Raw genomic sequence first — 24,897 nt, 5'->3', positions numbered from 1 at the left:
GTTTCTGTGTAAAGTATATATGATCAATATCTTGTCACATGCTTTTCTTTTTAACATACCATACAACAAATATGTACATATTTTATTAAGAAAAATAAAAGTCCGTGATGTTTAATTGAAAAAGAAAATATCATGGTGTTCGAATGATCTAAAAGTACACGCTTTTTACTAGATCATACATATGTGTACGATTTACAACATGAATCCCATGACCAGATCCCTATATTACTTTTAGTAACCCATTATATTTTGAATCCAGATGTCATGTACTATATGGTTGATGGATAAACGCAGATCATATTACATACAGACATTGGTTTCCTAGATTTCAAACGTAATGAAATAAAAATTAAAAACTTACAGCCGTTCGTTTGATTGATGGAAGGAATGCGAGATAGGTTGTATCTCTCAATGAAAGCACCAATTGATCAAGCATAATTTCGCCTAGGGCTAGAAACATACTTGAGTGCAATAGAAGGAGGGTTTTATTAGTTCAGCGGCGTTAACCTCCGGTCCGGATACCGTGATAACCCTAGCCGAGATGATGATCTCGGGAGGGTGGCCAAGGGCTGACCGCCGGCCAATGGATGGTGCTCCGATTGGCGGCGAGGGAAAAACCCTACCAGGAGTGGTAGGTAAAAACCCTAGAGTGGATTGTGTAGAAATCCCCCCTAATTGCTTAGATCACCCCTCTATTTATAAGAGGGAATTAGGGTTTAGGAGGAAGACTTGACCGCGGCCCATGGACCAAGTCCAATTACTCGGCCCGATGGGCTCCGCACATCATCAGTATGTGACCAACAATATTAATATACTTAAAATAAGTAAGTTAACTTTATTTGTTCAAACTATCAAGTATTTTTTTGGTAAATTGTACGTATAACATATTAATAGTCGTATTTTAATTTTAATTAATTAACTAAATAATACAGAGTATATTACTGTAGTATATATGATAGGAATAGGGCCGTAGGATGGCACACGAATATAAATAAATAAATTTCACAAATCACTTGATTTCAGCGTGATAGATTTTATTGTTATTCAAGAGTGATAGAGACAAATGAAGCAACAACTGTCGTTGATCAACACAACGTCGCCGGTGAAGACCGTCGGAAACAACCTCAAATATTCCTCTCTTTTCAGTTCCGATCATCGTGACTATCTTCTGTCTCCTACCGGTGCTAAGGTCCCCTCTTTCTTTCCTTGATCTATAAATAAAATATATATTTAATATCCTGCTTGACCAGAAAATGCTTCCTATTATCGGGCCTATATTCGAGTCGTCACACATGATCATTGCAAGTTCGAGCTACACATCCATTAGAAAGCAAAGAGCTCGTAACTCAATGCTAGCTCATGTATTTTTGAGTTCGAGCTTCAGCTAGATTCATTCTTAATCAAACTTGAACCTATACTTATGAGCTCGGCTCGATTGACTATCAATCAATATTGTTATGATTAATGATGTTAATAATAATAATAATAATCAGTTCAAAACATTCCAAAATCGCTGTTCAAAAAAAAAAAAAAAAAAAAAAAAATACATTCCAAAATCAACTCGATATTGCTAGACTAGACAAAAAAGATGTTAAATATGTTAACATAAATTAAGGTCGAGTCGGCGAGTTTTTACTTGACTCAACTTGTACCGAGTTGATTTCGAGTATTTCTCGAATAGAGCTCAGCTCGTCTCATTTACACTCTTACGTAAGTATGAAACAAACAGATAAAAATTGAAGGATTTCAAAATTTGTTTTAATTTGGATTTTTTTTTTATTATATACTCCGTATATCTTACTATATAAGAATAATATTCCTAATTAACATGTACCTATGCGAGGTTATGCGCGAAGCCCGGTTAGCTCTAAATGGAAAATTTTGTATATTTAATTTGACAAATTTGAAAGGTGAAAGTGAAATATAATAAATATTTTTTATTGTTGAATTATATGGTTATCAAAATCAAATTTTACATAACAATTTATACTGCTAGTGAAATATGCCAGAAAATTGTTAAAATTGCTTTATGTTGTAAAATTAATCCCTCAACCCATGAATTTTTTTTTTTTTTTTTTAGTTAATTTATTATGTTTGATAAATATTAGTGTGGTCTTTACATCTGCTCGTAGTCAACTCTGTGGTTGTGTGTGGTTGTGTGTGGTTGTGGCTTCACCCACCACACGACATACCGGTACAGGTGGCTCCTAAAGGACAATAGTTCTAACCAAACATAGTTTCCATCACGAAAGATAGAGGCGTATTCGTTTTAACCTTTTATTTTCTGGTTTGAACAGCGAATGAACGACATAGACAGAGAACCGAATTAATGGATTATAACATCAGAGATTTTGGGCCAAGCTAAAAAAGGCTTTCCTTTGTAGGATGAGAAATAATTTTACAAACTTTTGGGCCAAGTCCTAAGTACCAAATTTAGGTTTGCAAAACATTTTAAAATTTGGCAATGGATGTATTAAAGGTAAAAATCAATATTTTCTTTTTTTTAGTAGGTTTTTCTTACATTTATTTGAATTTTAACGTTCAGGAAAACACTTTTATACGACATTTGCTACCTTTTAATGGGGAAGTGATCCGTATACAACTATTGTTTATCAATACACAACCAAATAAACTTTACGATGTTGTACAGTACAACGCATTAAAACTTGTTAGATTGTGTATGGATAAAAAATAGTTGTATACAAATTAGTATCCTTTTTAATACTAGCAGTTATTGATGTAGAAGTATTTACTGCCCGCCCGAGTCCAATGTGGGTAGCTACTTCGGCTACCTCACTCTCTGTGTACATTCTTTTCTATTTACTGCCCGCCCGTCCTTAGCAAAATCCTATTGAATAAACACGTAAATAGATGACTTTTTAATTTAATTTTAATTAATACTTAATTTATTAAATAATTAATAAGTAAATAATATTTAGTACTACAAAATATTAATTAATAATTAATTAGGATGGGTACAAATAATTAAGTTGGAGGGGGAAAAAATACTTTGTAACTAATTAGGAGGGAGGCCATTCCTAATTAGGAGACACATAGTGTTTTAATTAGAATTCAAATCAATGGATGAAATTCAAATCAATGGTTAAAATTCAAGTTTTAATGTTTTAAGAATATGAAAAACACAAATATGACATCATCGCCCAAATCAATCGTGAAATTGTGATTTAAAATGATCATTGAGAAGCTTTTCTTATACTTTCTTTTTGTGCATAGCTAGATTAGATTAGATTAAATTAGATTGAAAAATTTAACGTTTATAAGTGCTATTTTTATATCTCAAGACTTATAAATCAATGACACCACACTCTATATCATATATTTTCGTATACGTAAACTTTATTTTCTTACTTCAGGTTGAATGGTTCATGAATATGATTGTCCTAAAAAGTATACCTTGCAGGGGACTCACCAGATTTTAAGTCCTCAGAGGGACGATCAAAAAAAATCGGTTATATTTAACGATATGATGATAAGATATGTTTAACGTGTAGATAAAGATTTCGGATCTTGAAGGCAAAATAGTGGGAATTTACTTTTCAGCAAATTGGTATCCACAATGCCAAACTTTTACTAAGCTCTTAGTTAAAGTATACGAGCATATCAAAGCGAAATACGGATCAAATTTCGAGATAGTCTTTGTTTCATCTGACGAAGACTTGAACGCATTCAACGAATATTATCAATTACACATGCCATGGTTAGCAATTCCCTTTTCAGATTTGGAAACTAAAAAGGCATTGAACAAGATGTTTGATGTTGAGGGGATTCCATGTTTGATCATCTTGCAACCTAATGATAATGCGAGTGTTTTACACGATGGCGTTGAGTTGATTTACCGTTATGGTGTTGAAGCATACCCGTTTAGTAATGAGAGGTTGGATGAATTATTGAAGCAAGAGAAGGAGAAGCATGAACGACAAACTTTGTCAATTTTGCTTACGAATCAAGATCGAGATTTCGTTTTGACTCATTCCGCATCCAAACAGGTTAGTCTTATTAATATTGGTTTTCATAATAAGATCTAGTCGATCATGATATATCCAACATACTTTTTAATAGATTCACCTATATATATTACAAGCTCTTAATGTATAATTTTAGTGAATTTATCAAAAGGTAAACCGGATATATCACTAACCATTTTTGTTAGTTCATATGTTCTTTACAAGGATCCACGAGTTGTTAAACTTCGGGATGTGTATGTTTCGATTTGGCTAGTTTGAATATAGACTACTATACCAACTGCACTAGTAACTACGCTATAATATTTCTTAAAGCAAAGCTAATATTGCCTAGCTCACTGCATCTGAACCCCATAGAAACAACCGCTTAGTGAGTCAGATATATTTTCACATTATAGATAGACAGCCAATTTAATGCAAAGAATCGTGGCCAAAAAGAAATAAATCCAAAATATGGAACAGAACGAATAAAAAAATAAACAAAAGCCTCTGCTTTTTTTATTCACGTAAATATTCAAAACAAAAGCTGACTTCCAATAAACTAGAACCAACTTTAAATAGGCTATCAAGTTTACTAGGAAATAGGAACAAACTAGATAAGCATAAAAAATAGATAAAACGCAAGGAAATAATTTCCTTATTAAACTATTTCTTGAATCATCCGATCCCTTGCTTTCATTTGTTGGACTCGGTCTTCAAACCCATTAAGAATTCAAACAAGGTTCTGGGTTGAATACCACTTGGGCCCAATGTTTAATCCGTATCTGCATCATCCTCCCCTTCTTCGAAAAGACTCGTTCCCGAGTCTATAACGTCAATCACCGAAACATTTAACCGAACCCCGAGAACAACACTAGTGTTTTCCAAATCACTTTTCATAAAAACATTAGCATCTTCACGAAAGAAAATTTTACCCTCTTCATTGGACATATGTTGTTAGTAACTACATCCACATCACTTTCATAATCTAATTCAAAAAAAGAAAAAGATACATCACCATCAGTATCATAGATGGGTTCGGTATCATAGATGGATTCTCCATCTTCACCATCTGTATCATAGATGGGTTCAATATCATAAATGGATTCTGAATCGATTCTTTCCGAATCGTAGCGCGCAGGGAATCGTTGTTGGTTCAGTTCCAACTCGGCGATTCGCTTATATAATCGTTCTACTTCTGCGTCTCGAGGGTCTTCGTTGCCTCTTTCGGCGAGTCTACGATTATCCCCATCGCTGCCTCGATCGGCGGTTCTGCAATAGTCTCCTCGATAACCACCACGAAACATTGTTTGGCTAAAACCTGAGCTCTGATACCAAATAATGCAAAGAATCGTGGCCAAACAGAAATAAATCCAAAATATGGAACAGAACGAATAAAAAAATAAACAAAAGCCTCAGCTTTTTTTTATTCACGTAAATATTCAAAACAAAAGCTGACTTCCAATAAACTAGAACCAACTTTAAATAGGCTATCAAGTTTACTATGAAATAGGAACAAACTATATAAGCATAAAAAATAGATAAACACAAGGAAATAATTTCCTTATTAAACTATTTCTTGAATCATCCGATCCCTTGCTTCCATTTGTTGGACTCGGTCTTCAAACCCATTAAGAATTCAAACAAGGTTGTGGGTTGAATACCACTTAGGCCCAATGTTTGATCCGTATCTGCATCACAATTGTGAGCCAGTCTGAAGTTAACAGTTAAATACCTTTTGTCACCAAAACGGCACAAAGTTTTTTTTTTTTTTTTTTTTTTTTTTTTTTTGTGAACAGCAGTACGGGATCACCCAGGGAGGACTAAACCACTCACGCGTTCATATCCCACATTTGCATAACCCGCCCCCAAATGCTGGCCAGGAGGAAACCCGGCCCAATCCGAGGGCATTGGCGGTAAAACCCCCTCCCCCGCAACGCGATGTGCGGAAAACATCTTTGGGTGGAATTCAAAGGCTAAGAGGCAACCTTGTGTACAATGCTGCATTTCACGGGAGTCAAACTTCTGACTTCTCACTAAGAGAGGCAGACTACTACCACATAAGTACAACACAAGATCCAAAATGGCACAAAGTAATAATGATGTACCAAACTAAAAAGGAGTAAACCAAATAAAACATGTTTGGTGACTTGAGATAAGCATATTGTTTTGTTTTTACATATAACATGTAAGATGGACTATATTGTTTTGTCTTTTAACGCCCTAAGGCTTGTTTTATAAATATTTTACATCACAATCATGGGCGAAAATTAGAAGGGACAGAGGGCACTTGTTCTCAGTAAATTTGTAATTTTTAGTGTAAAAATTTTGGATATTCAATTTTGTTCTCAATGGATTTTTTTTCCCCCCCCCAAAGCCTCCATATTTTACCCAAAAACCTTTATATTTGGTCAAAAAACTCCAAATTTTGTCCCAAAAAGAATTTATACGCTTTTAAAAAAATTCCGCCCCTAGTGAAAAATAATCCTGCCTCCGCCACCGATCAAAGTGATGATCATAGCTGAACTACCAACTATTAAAATCCTAAAAATAACTATAAAGTACAATCTCGTTAAACATTTAAAACATCTCTGATGAAAGGCGATATGGCAAATTTCTTATTAAAAAGTAAACAATTTGAGTTCCTTATGTGACTATACTATGCAGGTGTCCATTTCTTCATTGATTGGCAAAACAATTGGGCTCTACTTTTCAGCCCAATGGTGTCTCCCAAGTCACAAGTTCACTCCCAAATTGATTTCCATTTACCAAAAGATAAAACAAAAGCTAATTCAACAAGACTTCAATGAAGAAAACTTTGAAATCATTTACGTGTCTAGCGATCACAACGAGAAAGAATTTGAATCGTCGTTCAATTCAATGCCTTGGCTAGCCTTACCGTTTAGGGACCCAACCAATAAGGATCTCACCAAGTACTTCGATATCCGAGGTATTCCTAGTTTGATCATTCTAGGTCCAGATGGAAAAACCGTTACAAAAAATGGTAGAAGCTTAATTAACTTGTATGAAGAGGAAGCGTATCCGTTTACTATGGCCAGGGTTGAGACGTTAGAAAACCAAATGGACGAGGACGCAAAGAATCTTCCAAGCATGGAACTACATTCGGGCCATCATCATGAACTCTCCTTGGTATCTCAAGGGAACGGTGGGGGTCCGTTTATATGTTGTGATTGTGATGAGCAAGGTTCGGGTTGGGCTTATCAATGTATTGATTGTGGGTATGAAGTGCATACCAAGTGTGTTAGACCAGTGATTCGGGTCTCTAGTGCTTGAATTTACATATCTTGATGAGTCTTATTACAATTATTTTATATTTTCTTGATTACCAAAAAGGTAAGAGCTTTGATGACTTAATGGTAGATTATGGAATCATTAAGTGTGTATAATAACCTTTAACTATGTTTTAAGATTATTTGTTTACGGGATATGATTGTAACTTCCGACAGCTTTGTTATCGGATAAAATAATAACAAGGTTATGTTAAGATGCTAATATTAAATAGACATGTGCTTGCAATTTTCAGATGTAACATTTGGTGATTAGCATCCTAATATCCTCACAAGAAGTATCAGGTTCAACCTTACTGCCAACAAATTTTCGGATGATAAAGAAAAATGATCGGAAATGGTTATTAGATAACCTGATTAGGCCGTGTACTTTGGGCCGTGATTCAAAACCAAACACATGATCAGCATTTTTGGTTTAATTCACTGTTACATAGTTGGGTTTGATGTTTAGCCCAAATTGTGTCAAATATTTTATAAAATGCATGTATATGTTTCCCGTTTAAATATTTTATTACTCCGAAAGCAACTTCAAATCAAGAACCAACAAAGGCGTGTACATGAGAAAAGCGCAAAAAGTGAAAGAAACAAAACATCTTAAAGCAAAGCACCTTCAATATTTATTAATAATCCAACTCACTTCAAAGTTTATATAAAAAACCAAATCGAACACAAACTCATTCCATAACAACCCTCAAGCTCCAATGGGTATTTGTTGGTCTATACTAAAAGCACGTAGAAGTCACGAAGTTCCGATTTCATCCCCATCACCCACTCATCATGATCAATATCTTCCCGATGATCATTACGTCCCTGAAGAAAGAACATACTATCCGATACAAAGAAATTTCAACCCACGAAAAACCATGAAAAAACAAGAAAATGAATCCATCTTAGGAAAGGAGTATGTTGACCTTAAAGAAATCTATGATATAGGTAAAGAATTAGGGAGAGGACAATTTGGTGTCACATATCTTTGCACTGAAAAAGCGACAGGGTTAAAGTATGCATGCAAATCGATATCGAAACGAAAACTTGTGACCAAGAAGGATATAGAAGATATAAGAAGGGAGATTTTGGTGATGCAACATTTAACAGGACAACCGAATGTTGTGGAGTTTAGAGGTGGTTATGAAGATGAAATGAATGTGCATTTGGTAATGGAATTGTGCAGTGGTGGTGAGCTTTTTGATAGGATAACAAAAAAAGGAAGTTATTCTGAGAAAGAAGCAGCTAAAATTGGGAGACAAATTGTGAATGTGGTACATGTTTGTCATTTCATGGGGGTTATGCATAGAGATTTAAAACCTGAAAATTTCTTGATGGTTGGTCATGATGAAGATGCTCCATTAAAAGCTATCGATTTTGGACTTTCTGTTTTCATTGAAGAAGGTTAGTGAATTAAATACTTCATTTTTGCTTGAAAATGTTGCAAGTGAACTCTCAAGATTGGATCATAATCTTGAAAAATTACTAATGTTTTAAGTATTTAATAAATACTCCATTCGTCGCATTTTAAGGGGTGTTTGGGGTTGCGATTTGAGATTGATTTTTTTATTATCACGTTTGGAAATCATAAAAAGTCAGATAATAGTGTTTGGGAAATTAAAAACAACTATCAATTAATTGCAACATTAAGGGCTCTAAACGCAGTTTTCAAGAAGTAATGTATGTCATATTGTTGCAAAACGCATTATTCAATTTTCAATTCTTTGACCATTAATTCCCTATATACCCTCCTATAATTCTCATACCCTATAACATTTCGGAGCCCATTTTTTTTTTTTACAAGTACACCAGGCTGCAATGTTTGCCATGTATTAGTAATTTAGTATTTGATTCTTTGATTTACTCGTACCTTTTTGTTATCTGTTCCGTATTATGTTAGCACATAGATATATGATATTATGATGATCTACTTTAGAATTATTACTGTACAATTAATCCACTTCAAATTTATTAGCAATACATTGACAAACAGATTTGTATTATCAGTTGTTATGAGATATATAAATGAATTTTTGTAGGTTAAATTAAGTAGTTCAGTAATTTATCATTTTTATGAATGTCTATATTAGTAATTTAACTTGTTAAATAATCAAATAATTTAATTTGCCAAACACCGAGATAACTGATTATATGATTATTACGTTATCAAATCACATAATCAAATCCAAACACATTTTCTCTTTGGCACGTTTTGTTACAGCTGATTATTTGATTATAATTATTCAAAACGCATAATCAATTTTCTAATCGCAACCCCAAACACCCCCTTAATCGACAGTCTTACCTTTTTATCTGTTAAAAAAAATCCACATACAAAATATGTATGGAGTAATTAATTGGATAACAATATTAGATTTTCATTGCTTTAAGCTTTTGTAAAATCCACCCTATTTAGAATTTCATGTAAGGATCGTATAGCTCAAACACAATGTCCTGCAATATAAACTCAAGAGTCCATCCTTATTCTAAAATCTATTGGTGATAGAATGACTTTCCCTTAGACTTATATAAGTACATTTGTTTTGTTCCATGACCGATGTGGGACTTTGGTTTGCACTCTTACAAACCTCCCCTCAAACTCAAGTCCATCTGGGCCTCCCCTCCAATGATTGTCCGGATCCAACCTTTACCGCCGCCGACTCAGAACTCTCAACCCAGTGGGAGTGGCAGGGAGATTTCGATACAAGGCTCCAGGATCAACTCATCGTGCCAGGGTGCTCCACGTTGCACCGCCGTGCGCTCAGGGGTGCGCCCACTGCGCCGTCCACCACATCGGGGCTATAACCTAGCTCTGATACCAGTTGTAAGGATCGTATAGTCCAAACACAATGTCCTGCAATACAAGCCCAAGAGTCCATCCTTATTCTAAAACCAATGGGCGATAGAATGACTTCCCCTTAGATTTATATAAGTACATTTCTTTTGTCCCATGACCGATGTGAGACTTTGGTTTGCACCCTTACATTTCAAACCGTATATTAGTTAGTAAGTCGACATAATTTTCTTATGTCACTTTTACATAGTTTTTAACTTAAAATTCGTTGCAAATGTATTATTTTTAATGTGGTAAAGTATAGATTTGAATATTCTTGGTTTGATTCACGCAAGAGATTGAGTAAGCATTTTATGTCTTGATAGTGTACTCAACCTTCGACATATAAATATTGCTTCTACACTAGATTGAATCTGGTCACATGCCGACGCCATGATTGAATCTGGTCACATGCCACTTGGGTTCACCCCACCCAGCGAAATGCCCGTTTCAAATCAAACTCAGCTAGAGTTCGCAACAGCGGGGACTATCACTCAAACGCCAGTCACCTTGCTGCATTCATTTCCACAATTTCCAATGGTTCGAACTCAACAGAACCACCACGTTAATAGATAAAACTTTTGTTAAACAACTACGAACATATTAGAACAATACTGAGGGATTTACAAGCAATCGGCATCCTCCAAAGCCGACGCACTTTAACTTACGAAAGTGATGAGTATGACGAGGAAGGGAAATGGAAGCTCCGCCACACCGGAGCCTTCCTCCAACAATCGAACCAATGAATCCAGTTGCACAAACAACGACGCAGCATGTAAGTGTCATGAATACAGGCTAACCACCAGTAATTTCGGAAGGTATTCTCACACCTCTTTATACTCAAAACATGGTAACTACCACCACTTCCTCAATGTCTCATATACCAAATAGCTATGTTCCACCCCCACACCACAGTTGGAGTGGACCAACCCAATAAAGCCAACCCATCCTACCCCAAGGGACACCGTATATAACTCTAAATCTACCTTTGTAGGGAACATGCCGGTGTTAACCCCACAAGACATACCTTTACCGTCGGCAATCCATCCCTACCATTACCAAGCGTGGAATGCCTCGTCGAACACGACGCAAACAACTTGGACACATCCACCCAACCCAGGTCAAGGAGGATACCTTTATGCCCAAAATGCCTTTGGCGTAAAACTACAAATCCCCGTTACGCCAAACCTAATTTCTGGAGAAACCAAAAAACACCCTTTGTGCCAATAGTGTGCTAGTCAGTGGCGGAGCCAACAATTTTTTTCATCCCGGGCGAAATTTTTTCGAAAGCGTAGAAACCCTTTTTGGTCAAAATATGGAGTCTTTTGGGCAAAATATGGAGTCTTTTGGGCAAAATATGAAGGTTTATGAGGCTACAGATACTTTTGGGCAAAATAGGAAGACCTTTGGAGAATATTTGGAGGCTTTGGGGACAAAATATGAAAACTTTTGAAAAAAAAAATATACTGGGGGCAAAATGAAAAAAAACTAAAATTTTTACATTAAAAATCCACAGGGGGCGGCTGCCCGCGCTTGCCCCATACTGGCACCGACCCTGGTGCTAGTGTGTTGTTTTAGCAATGCTTGTAGTGTTTTATGTAACCTAAGATAGTCTAGTAATAATTGAGATTATGATATCCTCACAAAAGGTTTCAAGTCAAAACCTGATCATAAGTAGTGTATCTTGAGGTGTTACGGGTAGGCATGACAATGGATCAGATATAGATCGGGTGATGTCATATCCACATCCATATCCATTTAGTTTTTGTTCTTCCATATCCATATCCATATCCATTTAGATTCAGTTCATCCATCCATATCCATATCCAGTGGATTAAGCGGGTTAATGGATATCCATTGGATATTTAAGAAATGTTATAATATTTTCTAGTATTTAATGAAAACAAAAGCGTAATACAACAAATATAAATTTAACATAACATAAATTAAAATCCTTCCAACCAGAATGTGTAATATTTTTCGAAGATTCAATACGATTTGTTAAATTTACCATCAAACATGGATTATGCCAAATTATATGTCTAATATTTATGTTTATTAAGTTAGATTTACATGTTTATGGTTGCAAACAAAATGTATGTGTAATGGTAAATACATTTGTAATAGTTATTGTATATGCATATATCTATATATTTATATTTGTATATGCATTTCGGGTGTAAATGGATATATTCATGGATGAAATATGTCATCCATATCCATATCCATTTAGTTTTATCCATTTAAGATCATCCATATCCGCATTAAGCGGATCGGATCGGGTGAATATTCATCGGATCGGATGATCATTGTCATCCTAGTTACAGGATATCTTGTTAAGCCGCATACATCTAAATAAAATACAAGATAATCAGTTAGGCAATATATACATCTAGTTGCTTGCCGTTCAAAAATATATATATATATATATATATATATATATATATATATATATATATATATATATATATATATATATATATATATATATATATATATATATATATATATATATATATATACATCTAGTTACAAATACTCCGACTTCTCTCAACATATAAAATCTTATCCAAAGTGTATGTATCTGCATGAGACTATACTTTTAGGCTTTAGCGCAAGAAGCTGGAATCATATATATGGATATACTATTGTAATAATCATTAAATCTGTGCATCTTTTTGCTAAACTAACTGATATAAAGACTCTTAATGAGATCATTATGTTTAAAAACATGGGTTGTCTACATAAAAATTATTGTTTTTTTTTATAGGCAAAATTTACAAGGAAATAGTTGGAAGTGCATACTATGTGGCACCAGAGGTGTTACGACGTCATTATGGGAAGGAGATAGATGTATGGAGTGCTGGTATCATTTTGTACATTCTTCTTAGTGGTGTCCCTCCTTTTTGGGGAGGTAATTAAATCTCTAAACCTCCCTCTTTTCATGTTTTTAAGTATATAAGTAAAGTATATATACTTTACATTGCTTGTTCAACAAAAGTTTCTTAAATTTTAACATATTAATTAATTACTTCATGAAGAACATTGGTATAAAGTGTGTTCTGTTGTGTAAATGAGTATATGAATTTAGGTAAGTCGAACAGAAAACAAGTTCAAGTCCAATTTTTATATTTATCGGAAAGATTAATTATTAAATGTTATTCATTCACTTTTAAAAACGAATAAACGAATTAGTAAATTATTCAAATTACACAACAACATCATATTATTCAATCTCACTGGAAATGAAAAAAGTAAAATGTATACGGTCATACTCATACCTATCCGGATGAATGTAGACGGTAGACACACGATCTTTCTTATATTAGCATATTATCAAGTCTATTTTATTAGACATGTTTTTCTTTTTCTTTTTTTTCTTTTTTTTTTTAAAGGTGAACTAAAAACATGTATCAATTTTTCTTAGAGACCGATAAGGTCATATTTGAAGAAATATTAGATGGTAAACTCGACCTTCAAAGCCCTCCGTGGACATCAATATCTCCCGGAGCCAAAGATTTGATCTCGAAGATGTTAACGAGAAATCCTAAGGACCGTATTACTGCAGACCAAGCCCTTGGTTTGTACATATTACAATTTCTATTTCTATTATTTACAATTTTGTGGAACTAAATAGACGTTCATCTTTTATTTCGAACGGCATTAGATATTATTAAAACAAACTAGCAAAAAGCTACAGCTTCATCTGGTATATGTTTTATTTGTAGCGAGTCAAATGGGTAAGCCAAAAGTCTAACACATCAGGAATGTTAGAAGTCATAAAAAGTATTCAAATGGAAGCTCTTAAATCTTATTGATTTTTATAATAAATATGACCAGATGAAAATGATGTTTGTAACTTGTCTGCTCATTTTGCCACCTCTAGAACTAGAAAATAAAATAATAAAAGAAGAGTTCTAATTACCTTTGATTCAAGAAAGAAATACACATTTCAGAACACCCATGGCTAAAAGAAGATGGCGAAGCATCAGAATTGCCTATGGATAATGCAGTTTTGATTCGAATGAAGCAATTCAGAGCAATGAACAAATTGAAAAAGCTCGCGTTGAAGGTATCTGTTCTAGATGTGAAATCAAGTTACTCTTTATCGAGGAAAGGATATTTGCATTAAAATCAGTTTCTTTAGGTTATTGCAGAAAACTTAGAATCAACGGAAGAGATTAAGGGCCTGAAACAAATGTTCAATAACATAGATACCGATAGAAGCGGTTCCATAACATACGAAGAACTTAAAACGGGGCTATCAAAACTTGGATCGAGACTTTCTGAGCCAGAAATACAACAACTCATGGAAGCTGTAAGTTCATAACTACATGGACACTTTGACTTTTTTAAGTCAACTATCTATTTCAAATAGTTATACGGATACCACTGTTGAACCGATTACATCGGAGTAAAACAAGGAAAACCTTATTGATTTACTCGTTTAATTCATTTGACAAGAAAAGTCAAACATATCATTTACCAGGCTGATGTTGACAAGAATGGAACAATCGACTACATCGAGTTCATCACTGCGACAATGCATCGGCATAAACTTGATAGGGAAGAGAATCTGCATAGAGCCTTCCAATTTTTCGACAAAGACAATAGCGGGTTTGTTTTCTCAAATCTTATTTGGTTATATGAAATATTTATAGTATTATACTATTTGTTTGACATGAGTTTTGTTTCAAGGTTTATCACCAGAGATGAACTGAAACATTCTATGACCGAATACGGAATGGGAGATGAAGCAACCATTGATGAAGTTCTTGATGATGTAGATACTGATAAGGTTAACAGCACTCAGCAACTTAATAACTCAATATTTTAATGCTAATATAAGCCATAATATTAATCTCCTTTTTTGGGAACAGATGAGAATGTATGAACAGTCCACCATCCCTGTTTTTTATATCTGTGCTGACAGTGGCGGAACTTGAAACAGATGGGGGGCGAGTGTAAAAATTAAATAAATGTTTCATTGTCAGAAGGGGTAAACACTAAAAAAAAACCTTATTTTTTAGTAAAAAAAAAAAAAAAATTAGTGTAAATTTTTTTCCCCCATGAAATCCAGGTGGGGCGAATACCCCCTTTGGGTTATACTAAGTACCGCCACTGCATGCTGAAATAACTTGTTTAAACCGTTATATTCGACCCCAAACCACGTATGTTGTCACTTCGATACCTTACGTTATGCATTTATATACGATGGTTTTGGCTGACCTAATATGTGGATTATTTGGACCTAATATGTGGAATATTTGTACATTGGTTGAACGTAGGATGGGAAGATCAACTATGAAGAGTTTGTGGCAATGATGAGGAAGGGAACAGTGTCAACAGGTGAAAATGTTAAAATACAAGAACTTGGTTTCTAGTGTTATTTTTAATAGCTCCAAGGCTTCTGGAGTTAAGTATTGTATAATAAATAATAAAATTTGCAAAGGGTAAAAAGAATAAGAACAATAATAATATTTTAACCCTTTGTAGTTTGCTTTAGTCATGCGTGTCTATACATATATATTTGTGGGCATGATCTTAGCTTAGATTCGATGGTTACATTTGTACTTCATAGCAGAAAACCTATGCAAGGTTTTCCCTGTAAATAAGGGGTAAATTTCAATCTCATTATATATTTGATTTCTAAAGAAAATTGTGACCGCTAGCTGTTGTGAACTGTGAAGTACAAATCATTTTTAACGTGACACAAATTTTCAATATAAGGAAGGTGTTTGGCTATTAATCACTCATCACATTGTCTTTATGGAAAACCAACATTTAGGCTCAATTTCACGAGCTTGCATAGGGCTGTCTAGTACTACTTTGGGTTCACAAAAATATAATCATAATAATCAGTCCTCTCTAAAGTTATGTTAGTGACAATAATATATCAAACAAATGAGACACTTAGATAAGATGTACAAAACACAAACTTAACTTACTTGGTTGGCATGAGTGACAACGGTATTATTTGCAAGTACAATACTTGGTTTCTAAACATTCAGCTTTTTCAGATCTCAGCATCCTTCTTTTTCCGTATTCAAGCGCTATTTCATCGAACCCGATAGCTCTCCATCCACAATATCAAAAGACCAAAAACCCTTCAACAAGGTTGTTGCTGTATCGAAAGTGTCTCATCATTCACAAAACTAACTAGTATTCCAGAACTAAGTGGAATACAATAGCCACTTCTAATCAGAAATTATCACCTTCACGCATCTTACAACACCAAAACCCATCTGATATGGCAAAAATAAATCACTATTAATTAATGCCAAATAAAAGAATAACATGAACTATTGATACCTTACCTCGTCAAAAAAAAAAAAAAAACTTACCTCGTTGATACATGAACTCATCTTCCAGGTACGATCCTGTAGTTGAGGGTAAGATCTTCAGGCTTTTTCCAAATATAAGCACGGACAGTCGCTAAGCTCATGTCAGGTGTTAAAACCTGGAGATTAGTACATTTATAACACAAATGAAATAAATAAATATATTAGAAAATTTAATTTGATCATAGATAATGAAATTAATTTGCCTGATTATTGCATAAGATTTCTATAGACGGTTTAAGCTTTTGCCAAGGTTTAATTCCAGATCTAAACGATCCATCTCCTCTTTCAGATAACCCAGGAGCAAATGTTCCATCGATACTCAAACTATCCAACGGTTTGTCTAGAACCAGTTTCTCCACAACATAATTAACAACCTTAAAACAACAACAAAACAAACGCATAACTTTCTGTTTTATAACTTTCAAGTTATAGACATTAATCATGGTATTGCACATTAATGAACATTTACCTTGTGTATTCTTAAAATACGAGGTGCACTTAGCTTCCCTTGTGTCACAGTCTGTGTAGTTGAACCTTCGTATGGCTGTAAATAGAAGCTGCACCTGCAAGTTTGAACAATTTTAACTAACATATTTATAACAGAAGTACGTGTCTGTTTACTTTCCACTTAATGATCTGTTTATGTACAGCTCTTAATTCATTAAGTACAATTGTTGTTTCTTTGTCACTTAATCAGAAAATTGGTCTATTTATAGGAAATATAAAATCAGACACTGCTTCCCAAACAAGGCATATGGAAGACTTAATAAAAAAAACAAAAGTAAGCAGTTATTTAGTTTAAATACAATATTAGAAAATGTAGAGGATGATTTATTACTTGGTATGTTCTCGTGGAGGCATTCGATTATGCAGGATACAATCTAAAACCCACCACGGTAGGTCTTTTTCGTCTTCGGTTCCGTCCATTTCAGTAATTTTCTTCCTCCACGGTCCGTTTTGGGAACCCTCGGTAATGATTGAAGGAGGGGAAGCCGTTGAAAAGTCAAACGGAGGATATACCACACAATCATTTTCAGCATTACTGTCAACATCAGCCTTTGAAAACGCGATACTTCTAGAAGCTGGAATTTCTCCATTTTGTGACCCAGGTTTATGCTTTTTCTTTGATAGCCAATGAACCAATAGTCCCTTGAGCGTTTCTCGTGCCAAGTTAACCTATTTAACATAAAGTAAAAAAAATGTAATTGTTCTCTACATGTGTTCATATAGATAAGAATAAGTGTTGCAAAACTCAGAATTACTCGGCGAGTACTCGGGTTTTGCAACTCAGGGGTACTCGGAACGTACTCGATCAAACTAAGTCAAACTCGGTCAAACCAAGTCAAGCTCGGTCAAACTAGGTCAAACTCTGGGATGCTCGGAAAGTTGGTCATAAGTCAGCCAAAACTCAGGAATAATCGAAAAATTGGTCGAAACTCGAACAAAATCGGTCAAAGTCAAACTTGGTCAACATCCAAGTACTCCCCAAGTTTCCGGGTACTCCACAAAAATTCCCAACCGAGTACTCCCCGGGCAGCGATTTTGTAACCTTGAACAAACAAGAAAGTAAAATATGCAGACCTTGTCATCCTCGGCTTTCTCAGTAATGTTAAGATCGGAGGAATACATTTCTGCTGAAAAGCATTGTGGGGTATCCAAATGTACAGACAAGTTCCCGAGCCTACTATCTATGGTGAACCAAGCAGGAATGCTGACCTAGAGAGCCATGGTTAAAGTCAAAGTCAACGAGAAGTTGTATGAAAAATGGTCAACAAGTTTGTGAGATACGTACCATCTCAAATAATTCTTCTTTCTTCTTATCAAATGAAACCTGCCCATAGTCCTCAATCACGACACCTCTAATGATCTCCCAAAGTTTCACAGAACCAGCATTATCCTGATACATACACAAGTTTAATATTCTACAACATACTAATTACAGAGGATGTTTAATTACCAGACAACCCCTGTAAACAGCAACGTTCACAGTTATTATCACAGGGATATTTGGTAATATTACATTCTTTCATTTTATAAAAAAGTTTTTACCCATTTCTTTACAACTTTTTTTCCTGCAACCTTTTTTTCTTTTCCTTTCTTACAAATTTATGTGGGCTAGGTAACATGGACAGTTTGATTGGTTTTGTTGGGGGTGCAAACCAAAGTCCCACATTGGTCATGAGACAAAACAAATGTATGTATATAAGTCTAAGGGAAAGTCCCTCTATCACCAATTGGTTTTAGAAAAGGGTGGACTCTTGGGCTTATATTGCAGGACATTGTGTTTGGGCTATACGATCACAACAAATGGTATCAGAGCTAGGTTATAGCCCCGATGTGGTGGACAGCGCAGTGGGCGCACCCCTGAGCGCACGCAGTGACGTGGCGCGACACTGGCACGATGAGTTGATCCTGGAAGCCTTGTATCGAAATCTCCCTGCCCTCCCACCAGGTTGAGAGTTCCGAGTTGACGGCGGTAAAGGTTGGATCCGGACTATCGTTGGAGGGGAGGCCCAAATGGACTTGGGTTTGAGGGGAGGTTTGTTGGGGGTGCAAACCAAAGTCCCACATTGGTCATGAGACAAAACAAATGTATGTATATAAGTCTAAGGGAAAGTCCCTCTATCACCAATTGATTTTAGAAAAGGATGGACATTGTAAAGGGTGTAGGCTTCAATAATACGGCAGCTTGTTTACTTGGTGACTAAGTTAGGGTTTGGCCAGCCCTAATTAGTTTGGGCCAATTTTAGGGTTTACCTAGACTAGGGTTTATTTAATCCTTGTCTATATATACTCTCTCATTTGTACATGTTTTGCATCACCTCCAAATGTATGTATATAAGTCTAAGGGAAAGTCCCTCTATCACCAATTGATTTTAGAAAAGGATGGACATTGTAAAGGGTGTAGGCTTCAATAATACGGCAGCTTGTTTACTTGGTGACTAAGTTGGGGTTTGGCCAGCCCTAATTAGTTTGGGCCAATTTTAGGGTTTACCTAGACTAGGGTTTATTTAATCCTTGTCTATATATACTCTCTCATTTGTACATGTTTTGCATCACCTCCAAATTAATAATACTCTCTAGTTCCAAAGTGGATGTAGGTTTCACATCGAAACTGAACCACTATAATTCTCGTGTTCTTTTCTTTTTTCTGTGTTTATTATTCGGCTATTGTGTTTTGTGATTATTAGGGTTTCTAGTCTGATTAGGCAGATTAAGCCATAACAGGTTTAGGACATTAAACATTAAATTGTGCGGGTTATAGTCTTTTTTGGTTCCATTAGGCCCACTACGGGCAAAATATTCTAAGGCGAAGCATATAGTTTTGTAATATGAAAACCGTCCTGCCGCAGTACGCGGACCTAGGACCCTAGTTAAAAAAACAATCTCATTTTTTTCACTTAAATAATCAAAATTGTAAGAAACGGAGAATTTAATGTCAACCTTAGTCAAAACATGTCTTCTGTTGTTCAAAATTTCATACTGAATGATCCCTGGAATACCATCAACACTGCAGGTTGGTTCTTTATAAACAGGAACCTACATGTTAATTCGGTTTAGCAATCTCATAATGAAGGTAATGAATCATTTCTTTAAAAAAAAGAAATAAATAAAAAAAAGATGTATCTCACAGGTGTAGATCCTTCTAATGAAGCTCGTGCTCTTGAAAACGACAAATTCCCAGCCAAGAACGAACCGCCTCTTTGAAACACTTTCTGAGGATTTCGCCCTTCGGCAGGCCATTTATGAACAGATGAATCAGTTGTTGCAACCCATATACCATCATCATGCATTGCTAGTTTTTGAATAGGGTGCTCCTTTGTGCACAGTAATATACTCTCCCTTGTTGAAAGGTCCGTTAAGTACAACTAAAAGTACACAACATACAAATATCACATACTGAACTCAAATGCAAAGACTATAAACATGACTGAAAGTGCTCTTACCGATAGATCACGCCCACCACTATAAACATGACTGAAAGTAGGAGTACTTGCAAGTGCCCATACAGAATCTGTATGAACAGCATATGAATGCACACACCGTTGCTGCCCAAGATCCCATAATCTATAACCAATATTAAAGATTATAGTACCACGTTTAGCCGATAGAACAGTATAATGTTTAAGTTTAACCTCGTATTCAGATGTTTACCTGATCATAGAATCTGAAGATCCTGATAAGCAGAATCTGCATGATAGATATTAAAAAAAAAAAAAAAAAAGTCATATTAAACCTACATATTTCATCTGTACATGAAAACACATATACACAACGGAACGAACCTCCCGGTAGAGTCAAGAAGCAGAGCCCTAATATTATCTGTATGTCCTCGAAGCTTCATCATCTTCGAACCACTTCTTGAATCCCAAATACGAACAGCCTGCAATATATCAAACACTTTAAGAAATAAACTATCTCAACTATAATATTATTCTAACAATTAAAAATAAAAAAAATAAACCAGAGTTACCTTCTCTGTTCCACCAGAAACAAGAAGAGTTCCGGTATCATTCATTGCTAATGCATAAACAGACTCTTTATGTCCTTTAGCAGCAATTGGAACATAGCCTTGAGGTACATTCGTTTGCAATGAAATATTGTTACTCGAACTCACAGTACGTAGGCTAGTAACAGGCACCGAATTTCCAGACCCATTTGAACCAATTGGACGATCCACCTCAGCTGGCTCGATAGACTTAGTAACCGGACTAAGTGCAGCTTCAAGGTCCCAAATGAAGACCTCACCACCCAGCCCACCAGACGCAAAAATATTGCTCTAAAAATCATAAGCAGACAAAAAAAAAAGGAAAACTAATTTTCAATATCTTATGCATAAAAGTATAAAACCTAGATATATTTGGCGTAAATTTACGTTTCTTTCGGGCGCAGCAAGACAAGTAACGTAATCTGTGTGTTGACGAAAAGTTCTTGTACAAGCTCCATTAGAATAGCAATCCCATGCCTGATAGTAGAACGAAAGATGCTATATTAAGTTCAAAATATTCGAACGGGTATTGAATTTATAAAAATGTTTAATCTTACGATGATGACAGACCTTGACCGTGGTATCCGATGAGCAGGATACAAGAGTATTCCCTCCTGCGAGGACTGCATCATTTACCTGTACTCTCCAAGACAAACCACCATATTCCATAAATTAAATTCTATCTATAAATAAATTATATAAGTTGAAGTATTGAAGCCACAGTTATCAAAATTTAGTGTTTGTATAAGCAGATAGAGCTTCAGACTATCTTGTATTTTCGGGGGTCCAAGGTTGCAAAACTACCTACTCGGGGAGTACTCGGTAGGGACTTTGAAAGGAGTAATCGGCAACTCGAGAAATAATCGGGGATTAAGATTGAACATTTTATACAATTAAAAAACAAATTATACATACAGTTAAACATAAAAGGAAAATCATAAACATAAACGTTAACATATATGTCTAAGACAAACATAATCGTTCATTTGTTAAAAACTATAAAGATCTAGTTTAAGTTTAAATTTAAATTTTTATTAGAATGTTGACAAATGTTAGACAAATGTTGACTTTGACAACTAAATCCGACTTTGACCAACAATTACCGGCGATTTCTTAAAAAGGAGTAATTGGGGACTAATAGGGAATAATCGGAGGACGGATACTCAGTTTTATAGAAGCTGTAACAAATCGGATTATAGAGTAAAAGAAGTTATTTTGTTACATCTATTTATAAAACAGACTATCTGTGATCTGAAAACGTCAAAATCTAGAAAATCAACTTTAAGCGCTACCTAAACACCTCCGACATCACTTTAACATACATAACAAATTACTCACACATCAATTGTCTATGTTACAGACTTAGGATGGCCCAGTTGGACCATGTACATCCGAGTAAAAGTACTCCCCTCCGAGTAGCCTGAACAGGAAAACCTTATCTACTTGGACTTACTTAACGTGTTCCTTATGTCAAAGGTCAACGATTTCGGACAAACCAAGTAGTCACTACCTAAGACTTCCTTATAAGTCAAAAAGACCTAGTTCTAAATTAGCAATATTGACTAGTAGTAAAAGTTACAACAAATGAAGAACCATACCCAATCAACATGAGACTCAAAGGTGGCCGAGCAAGTAGCATCATCCTCGGTCAACTCCCACCTCTTTAGAGTTCCGTCACGACTCCCAGTAAAAAGATAACTTGAGTTATCTGGTTTTGATGGCTTCGATACAGCCAAACAGTTCACACCTGCACAATGCTGCAGAAACAGAGAAGTTTTTTTGAGTATTAACCTATGAATACCTTTACCTATTAACAAAAACAATCACAACTGGATGCCGATTATAAACATCGGTTCCCTAGAATGCCTAAATGTTCCCTGGACTGGTGTACATGTAACTAAATATATCTAACATGTTATATATGTTTGTGTCCATTTCAATTACTTTTTAATTACGTTAAAGCTCAATTTAATTAAACACAAACAAACCTTTGAGTCATCTGCAGCATTCAACACATAAGTAAATCTCTTCTCCTTGCGAGGACGAACCGAATTAGAGGAACTGCCTGCAAGACCAACCCGGTGCATCGCAGAATTACCTGAAGCAGATTAAGACAGTTGAGGCATAACTCTCATGCTATATCTTCCAATGAAATTTATAAGAACTAAAATATGTGTTCTTATACAGTTGTGAAAAATATGTAATTCTCTTCATAAATTTTTAATAAACTGTAAATTGAAATAGTCAGATGTATATGTTGAAATATATCAATCAGAACCCGAAAGAGAAAAGGAATAGCACCGCAATTTCAAAAATATATTATGAGTAATTTAGATTTAGAATAATATACACCGCAAGGTTGAAAAAGACGCAAAACGGAGTCGAGACGGTCGGGACCTTAACACGTCAAGACGGGGTCAAGACGGGGGTCGAGACGGACGTTGACTGACGTTGACTTTTATATATACGCATAATTTAAAGCCTAAAAACTTTCGTTGGCCAGTTTGTACATATAATCGCTCTTATCGTTAATATAATACAAAAGGTAACACTAAACTACGTCAATTTTGATCGATTTGACCGTCTTTTGAACGATTTTAACCGAAATTTTGACTTTTGACTGCGTTGACCCGACCTTTCCCGCATTTGACCGGACTTTTGAGCGTTGACCGACTTATTAGACGACAGGACGGGGTCGAGACGGGCTAGTCACCAAAACATCGCAAGGGGCGTCGCAACGGCGCCGTTTACAACACTAATACACCGTGTGAATAAACATCGGTCCTTGATATATTACAATAAACATCAAGGCCATTATATATCGTTTCAATATGAATGCCACCCTAGTTGAACTTAATAAACGCTATAAATCATATGAATTCTCCTTCCAGTATAATGTCCTAGAGCCCTAGATATAGTGCATTCCAAATATATTATGGGAAAAAAATTTAGGATTTTTCAAACTCAAAGCACCAACTGAAATAATTCGATAATTGGATCGAACACTATCTTCAATGAGTTCAACACAAAACGGAACAAATGTTTCAAAAGCCACATATAAGAAGGCAACTAATTCAAAACCTAACCAGAAACTAGTGGCTAAATACGAAACCCTAAGTAACATAACTATCGAATTAAACAAAAAATAAATCAAATTCTAATAAATATAAATATAATAAAATCGGAAATTAACCTCGATGATTGAAAGCTAACCTTACCGAAACAAGAAAGGATTAAATGAAACTTATAAGCGTGATCCTTTACAGAATGAGTTGAAATTCATCAATTGAAGTAGTGATTGCCGTATGATAGACACTCGTATGTATCAAAAGGCGTCAGTAGGTTTCTAATGTTGAAACTGAAAACACTGGTTTTATATTTTATATATATAATTATAGAAGTTGAATAATAAATAAATAGATAGATGAATGAAAAAAATAGGAATCGGATGAGATTTAATTTGTGGTTGGAAAGGAATGGAATTGAAGAAAAGGGGGTTGGGGTTTGGGTTTGTTTGATGAGACGAAGAAAACGAGAATGATGTTAAACGTTGAATTCGATTACTACGTTGTTGGTCCAGGGCTTGGAATGGGTTGACCCGTTTTTTCTTATTACCATGAAATCTTAATCCATGAAAATCAATCAATGGACGATGATTTGAGATTTTGGGGTGTAACTTTTTTGGGTTGGGCAAATTTAAATTTAGGGTGTGGATAATAGAATTGAATGATAATGATAATAATCTTTGACTTTGATCTTTGAAAATGATTTAAAGTATTTGAATAATGTTCGAATAAGGCAGTTTCATTCTCATAATCGTAGACGAATATAACATGTATCAGGAGTACTTTCATAATTTTTGTAAGCTCCCAACGCCATTGAAACACAGCTTCAAGCAAACCAAGTTGTGGGTCAAAACCCACTAATCTGTTATGAACTTGGATTGTAAGTAATCTTCGTGCCTGAAACGGAACCG

General features: G+C 35.1%; 3 protein-coding genes across 6 annotated transcripts; 2 read left to right on the top strand and 1 right to left on the bottom strand.

Moving 5' to 3' along the window:
- The first annotated feature begins 986 nt into the window (after positions 1–986).
- On the top strand, positions 987–7,435 carry LOC139893802 (probable nucleoredoxin 2). The gene is made up of 3 exons (XM_071876993.1): positions 987–1,189; positions 3,513–4,007; positions 6,630–7,435. The coding sequence occupies exons 1-3, from the start codon at positions 1,064–1,066 to the stop codon at positions 7,254–7,256; spliced, it is 1,248 nt and encodes a 415-aa protein (XP_071733094.1). The 5' UTR covers positions 987–1,063; the 3' UTR covers positions 7,257–7,435.
- A 536-nt stretch (positions 7,436–7,971) lies between these two features.
- On the top strand, positions 7,972–15,668 carry LOC139894641 (calcium-dependent protein kinase 29-like). Of its 2 annotated transcripts, none has more exons than XM_071878044.1 (8): positions 7,972–8,659; positions 12,859–13,002; positions 13,516–13,668; positions 14,045–14,160; positions 14,236–14,406; positions 14,578–14,705; positions 14,787–14,886; positions 15,377–15,668. In XM_071878044.1, the coding sequence occupies exons 1-8, from the start codon at positions 7,972–7,974 to the stop codon at positions 15,470–15,472; spliced, it is 1,596 nt and encodes a 531-aa protein (XP_071734145.1). In that variant the 3' UTR covers positions 15,473–15,668. The 2 variants fall into 2 exon arrangements, with proteins under 2 accessions (XP_071734145.1, XP_071734146.1); XM_071878045.1 differs by having other exon boundaries at positions 8,084–8,659; positions 14,045–14,185; positions 14,255–14,406.
- A 77-nt stretch (positions 15,669–15,745) lies between these two features.
- LOC139893801 (uncharacterized) lies at positions 15,746–24,446 on the bottom strand. Of its 3 annotated transcripts, none has more exons than XM_071876991.1 (18): positions 24,135–24,446; positions 22,910–23,019; positions 22,520–22,678; positions 21,492–21,557; positions 21,309–21,398; positions 20,907–21,212; positions 20,719–20,816; positions 20,588–20,623; positions 20,380–20,500; positions 20,065–20,301; positions 19,877–19,972; positions 18,225–18,329; positions 18,014–18,148; positions 17,271–17,608; positions 16,902–16,995; positions 16,636–16,806; positions 16,433–16,548; positions 15,746–16,333 (listed from the first exon to the last, which is right to left on the bottom strand). In XM_071876991.1, exons 2-17 carry the CDS (start codon positions 23,006–23,008, stop codon positions 16,450–16,452), a joined length of 2,250 nt encoding a protein of 749 aa, XP_071733092.1. In that variant the 5' UTR covers positions 23,009–23,019; positions 24,135–24,446; the 3' UTR covers positions 15,746–16,333; positions 16,433–16,449. The 3 variants fall into 3 exon arrangements, with proteins under 3 accessions (XP_071733092.1, XP_071733091.1, XP_071733093.1); XM_071876990.1 differs by having other exon boundaries at positions 24,140–24,446; XM_071876992.1 differs by having other exon boundaries at positions 15,746–16,313; positions 24,140–24,446.
- Positions 24,447–24,897: the final 451 nt, after the last annotated feature.

Source organism: Rutidosis leptorrhynchoides, chromosome 2, assembly GCF_046630445.1.
Source record: "Rutidosis leptorrhynchoides isolate AG116_Rl617_1_P2 chromosome 2, CSIRO_AGI_Rlap_v1, whole genome shotgun sequence".
NCBI classification, from domain to species: domain Eukaryota; kingdom Viridiplantae; phylum Streptophyta; class Magnoliopsida; order Asterales; family Asteraceae; genus Rutidosis; species Rutidosis leptorrhynchoides.
This window is presented reverse-complemented; position numbering and strand designations above follow the sequence as displayed.

What these genes read in the sequence shown, in the direction of transcription:
- LOC139893801 (XM_071876991.1), bottom strand. Translation starts at nt 23,008, where the DNA reads ATGCACCGGGTTGGTCTTGCAGGCAGTTCCTCTAATTCGGTTCGTCCT. An exon ending in CTTCTTGACTCTACCGGGAG is followed by an intron (nt 20,624 to 20,718) that starts GTTCGTTCCGTT and finishes TCTATCATGCAG; the next exon opens with ATTCTGCTTATCAGGATCTT. An exon ending in AGAAAGCCGAGGATGACAAG is followed by an intron (nt 17,609 to 18,013) that starts GTCTGCATATTT and finishes TATGTTAAATAG; the next exon opens with GTTAACTTGGCACGAGAAAC.
- LOC139894641 (XM_071878044.1), top strand. Translation starts at nt 7,972, where the DNA reads ATGGGTATTTGTTGGTCTATACTAAAAGCACGTAGAAGTCACGAAGTT. An exon ending in TGTCCCTCCTTTTTGGGGAG is followed by an intron (nt 13,003 to 13,515) that starts GTAATTAAATCT and finishes AATTTTTCTTAG; the next exon opens with AGACCGATAAGGTCATATTT. An exon ending in TTCGACAAAGACAATAGCGG is followed by an intron (nt 14,706 to 14,786) that starts GTTTGTTTTCTC and finishes TTTTGTTTCAAG; the next exon opens with GTTTATCACCAGAGATGAAC.
- LOC139893802 (XM_071876993.1), top strand. Translation starts at nt 1,064, where the DNA reads ATGAAGCAACAACTGTCGTTGATCAACACAACGTCGCCGGTGAAGACC. An exon ending in TGTCTCCTACCGGTGCTAAG is followed by an intron (nt 1,190 to 3,512) that starts GTCCCCTCTTTC and finishes TTTAACGTGTAG; the next exon opens with ATAAAGATTTCGGATCTTGA. An exon ending in CTCATTCCGCATCCAAACAG is followed by an intron (nt 4,008 to 6,629) that starts GTTAGTCTTATT and finishes TATACTATGCAG; the next exon opens with GTGTCCATTTCTTCATTGAT.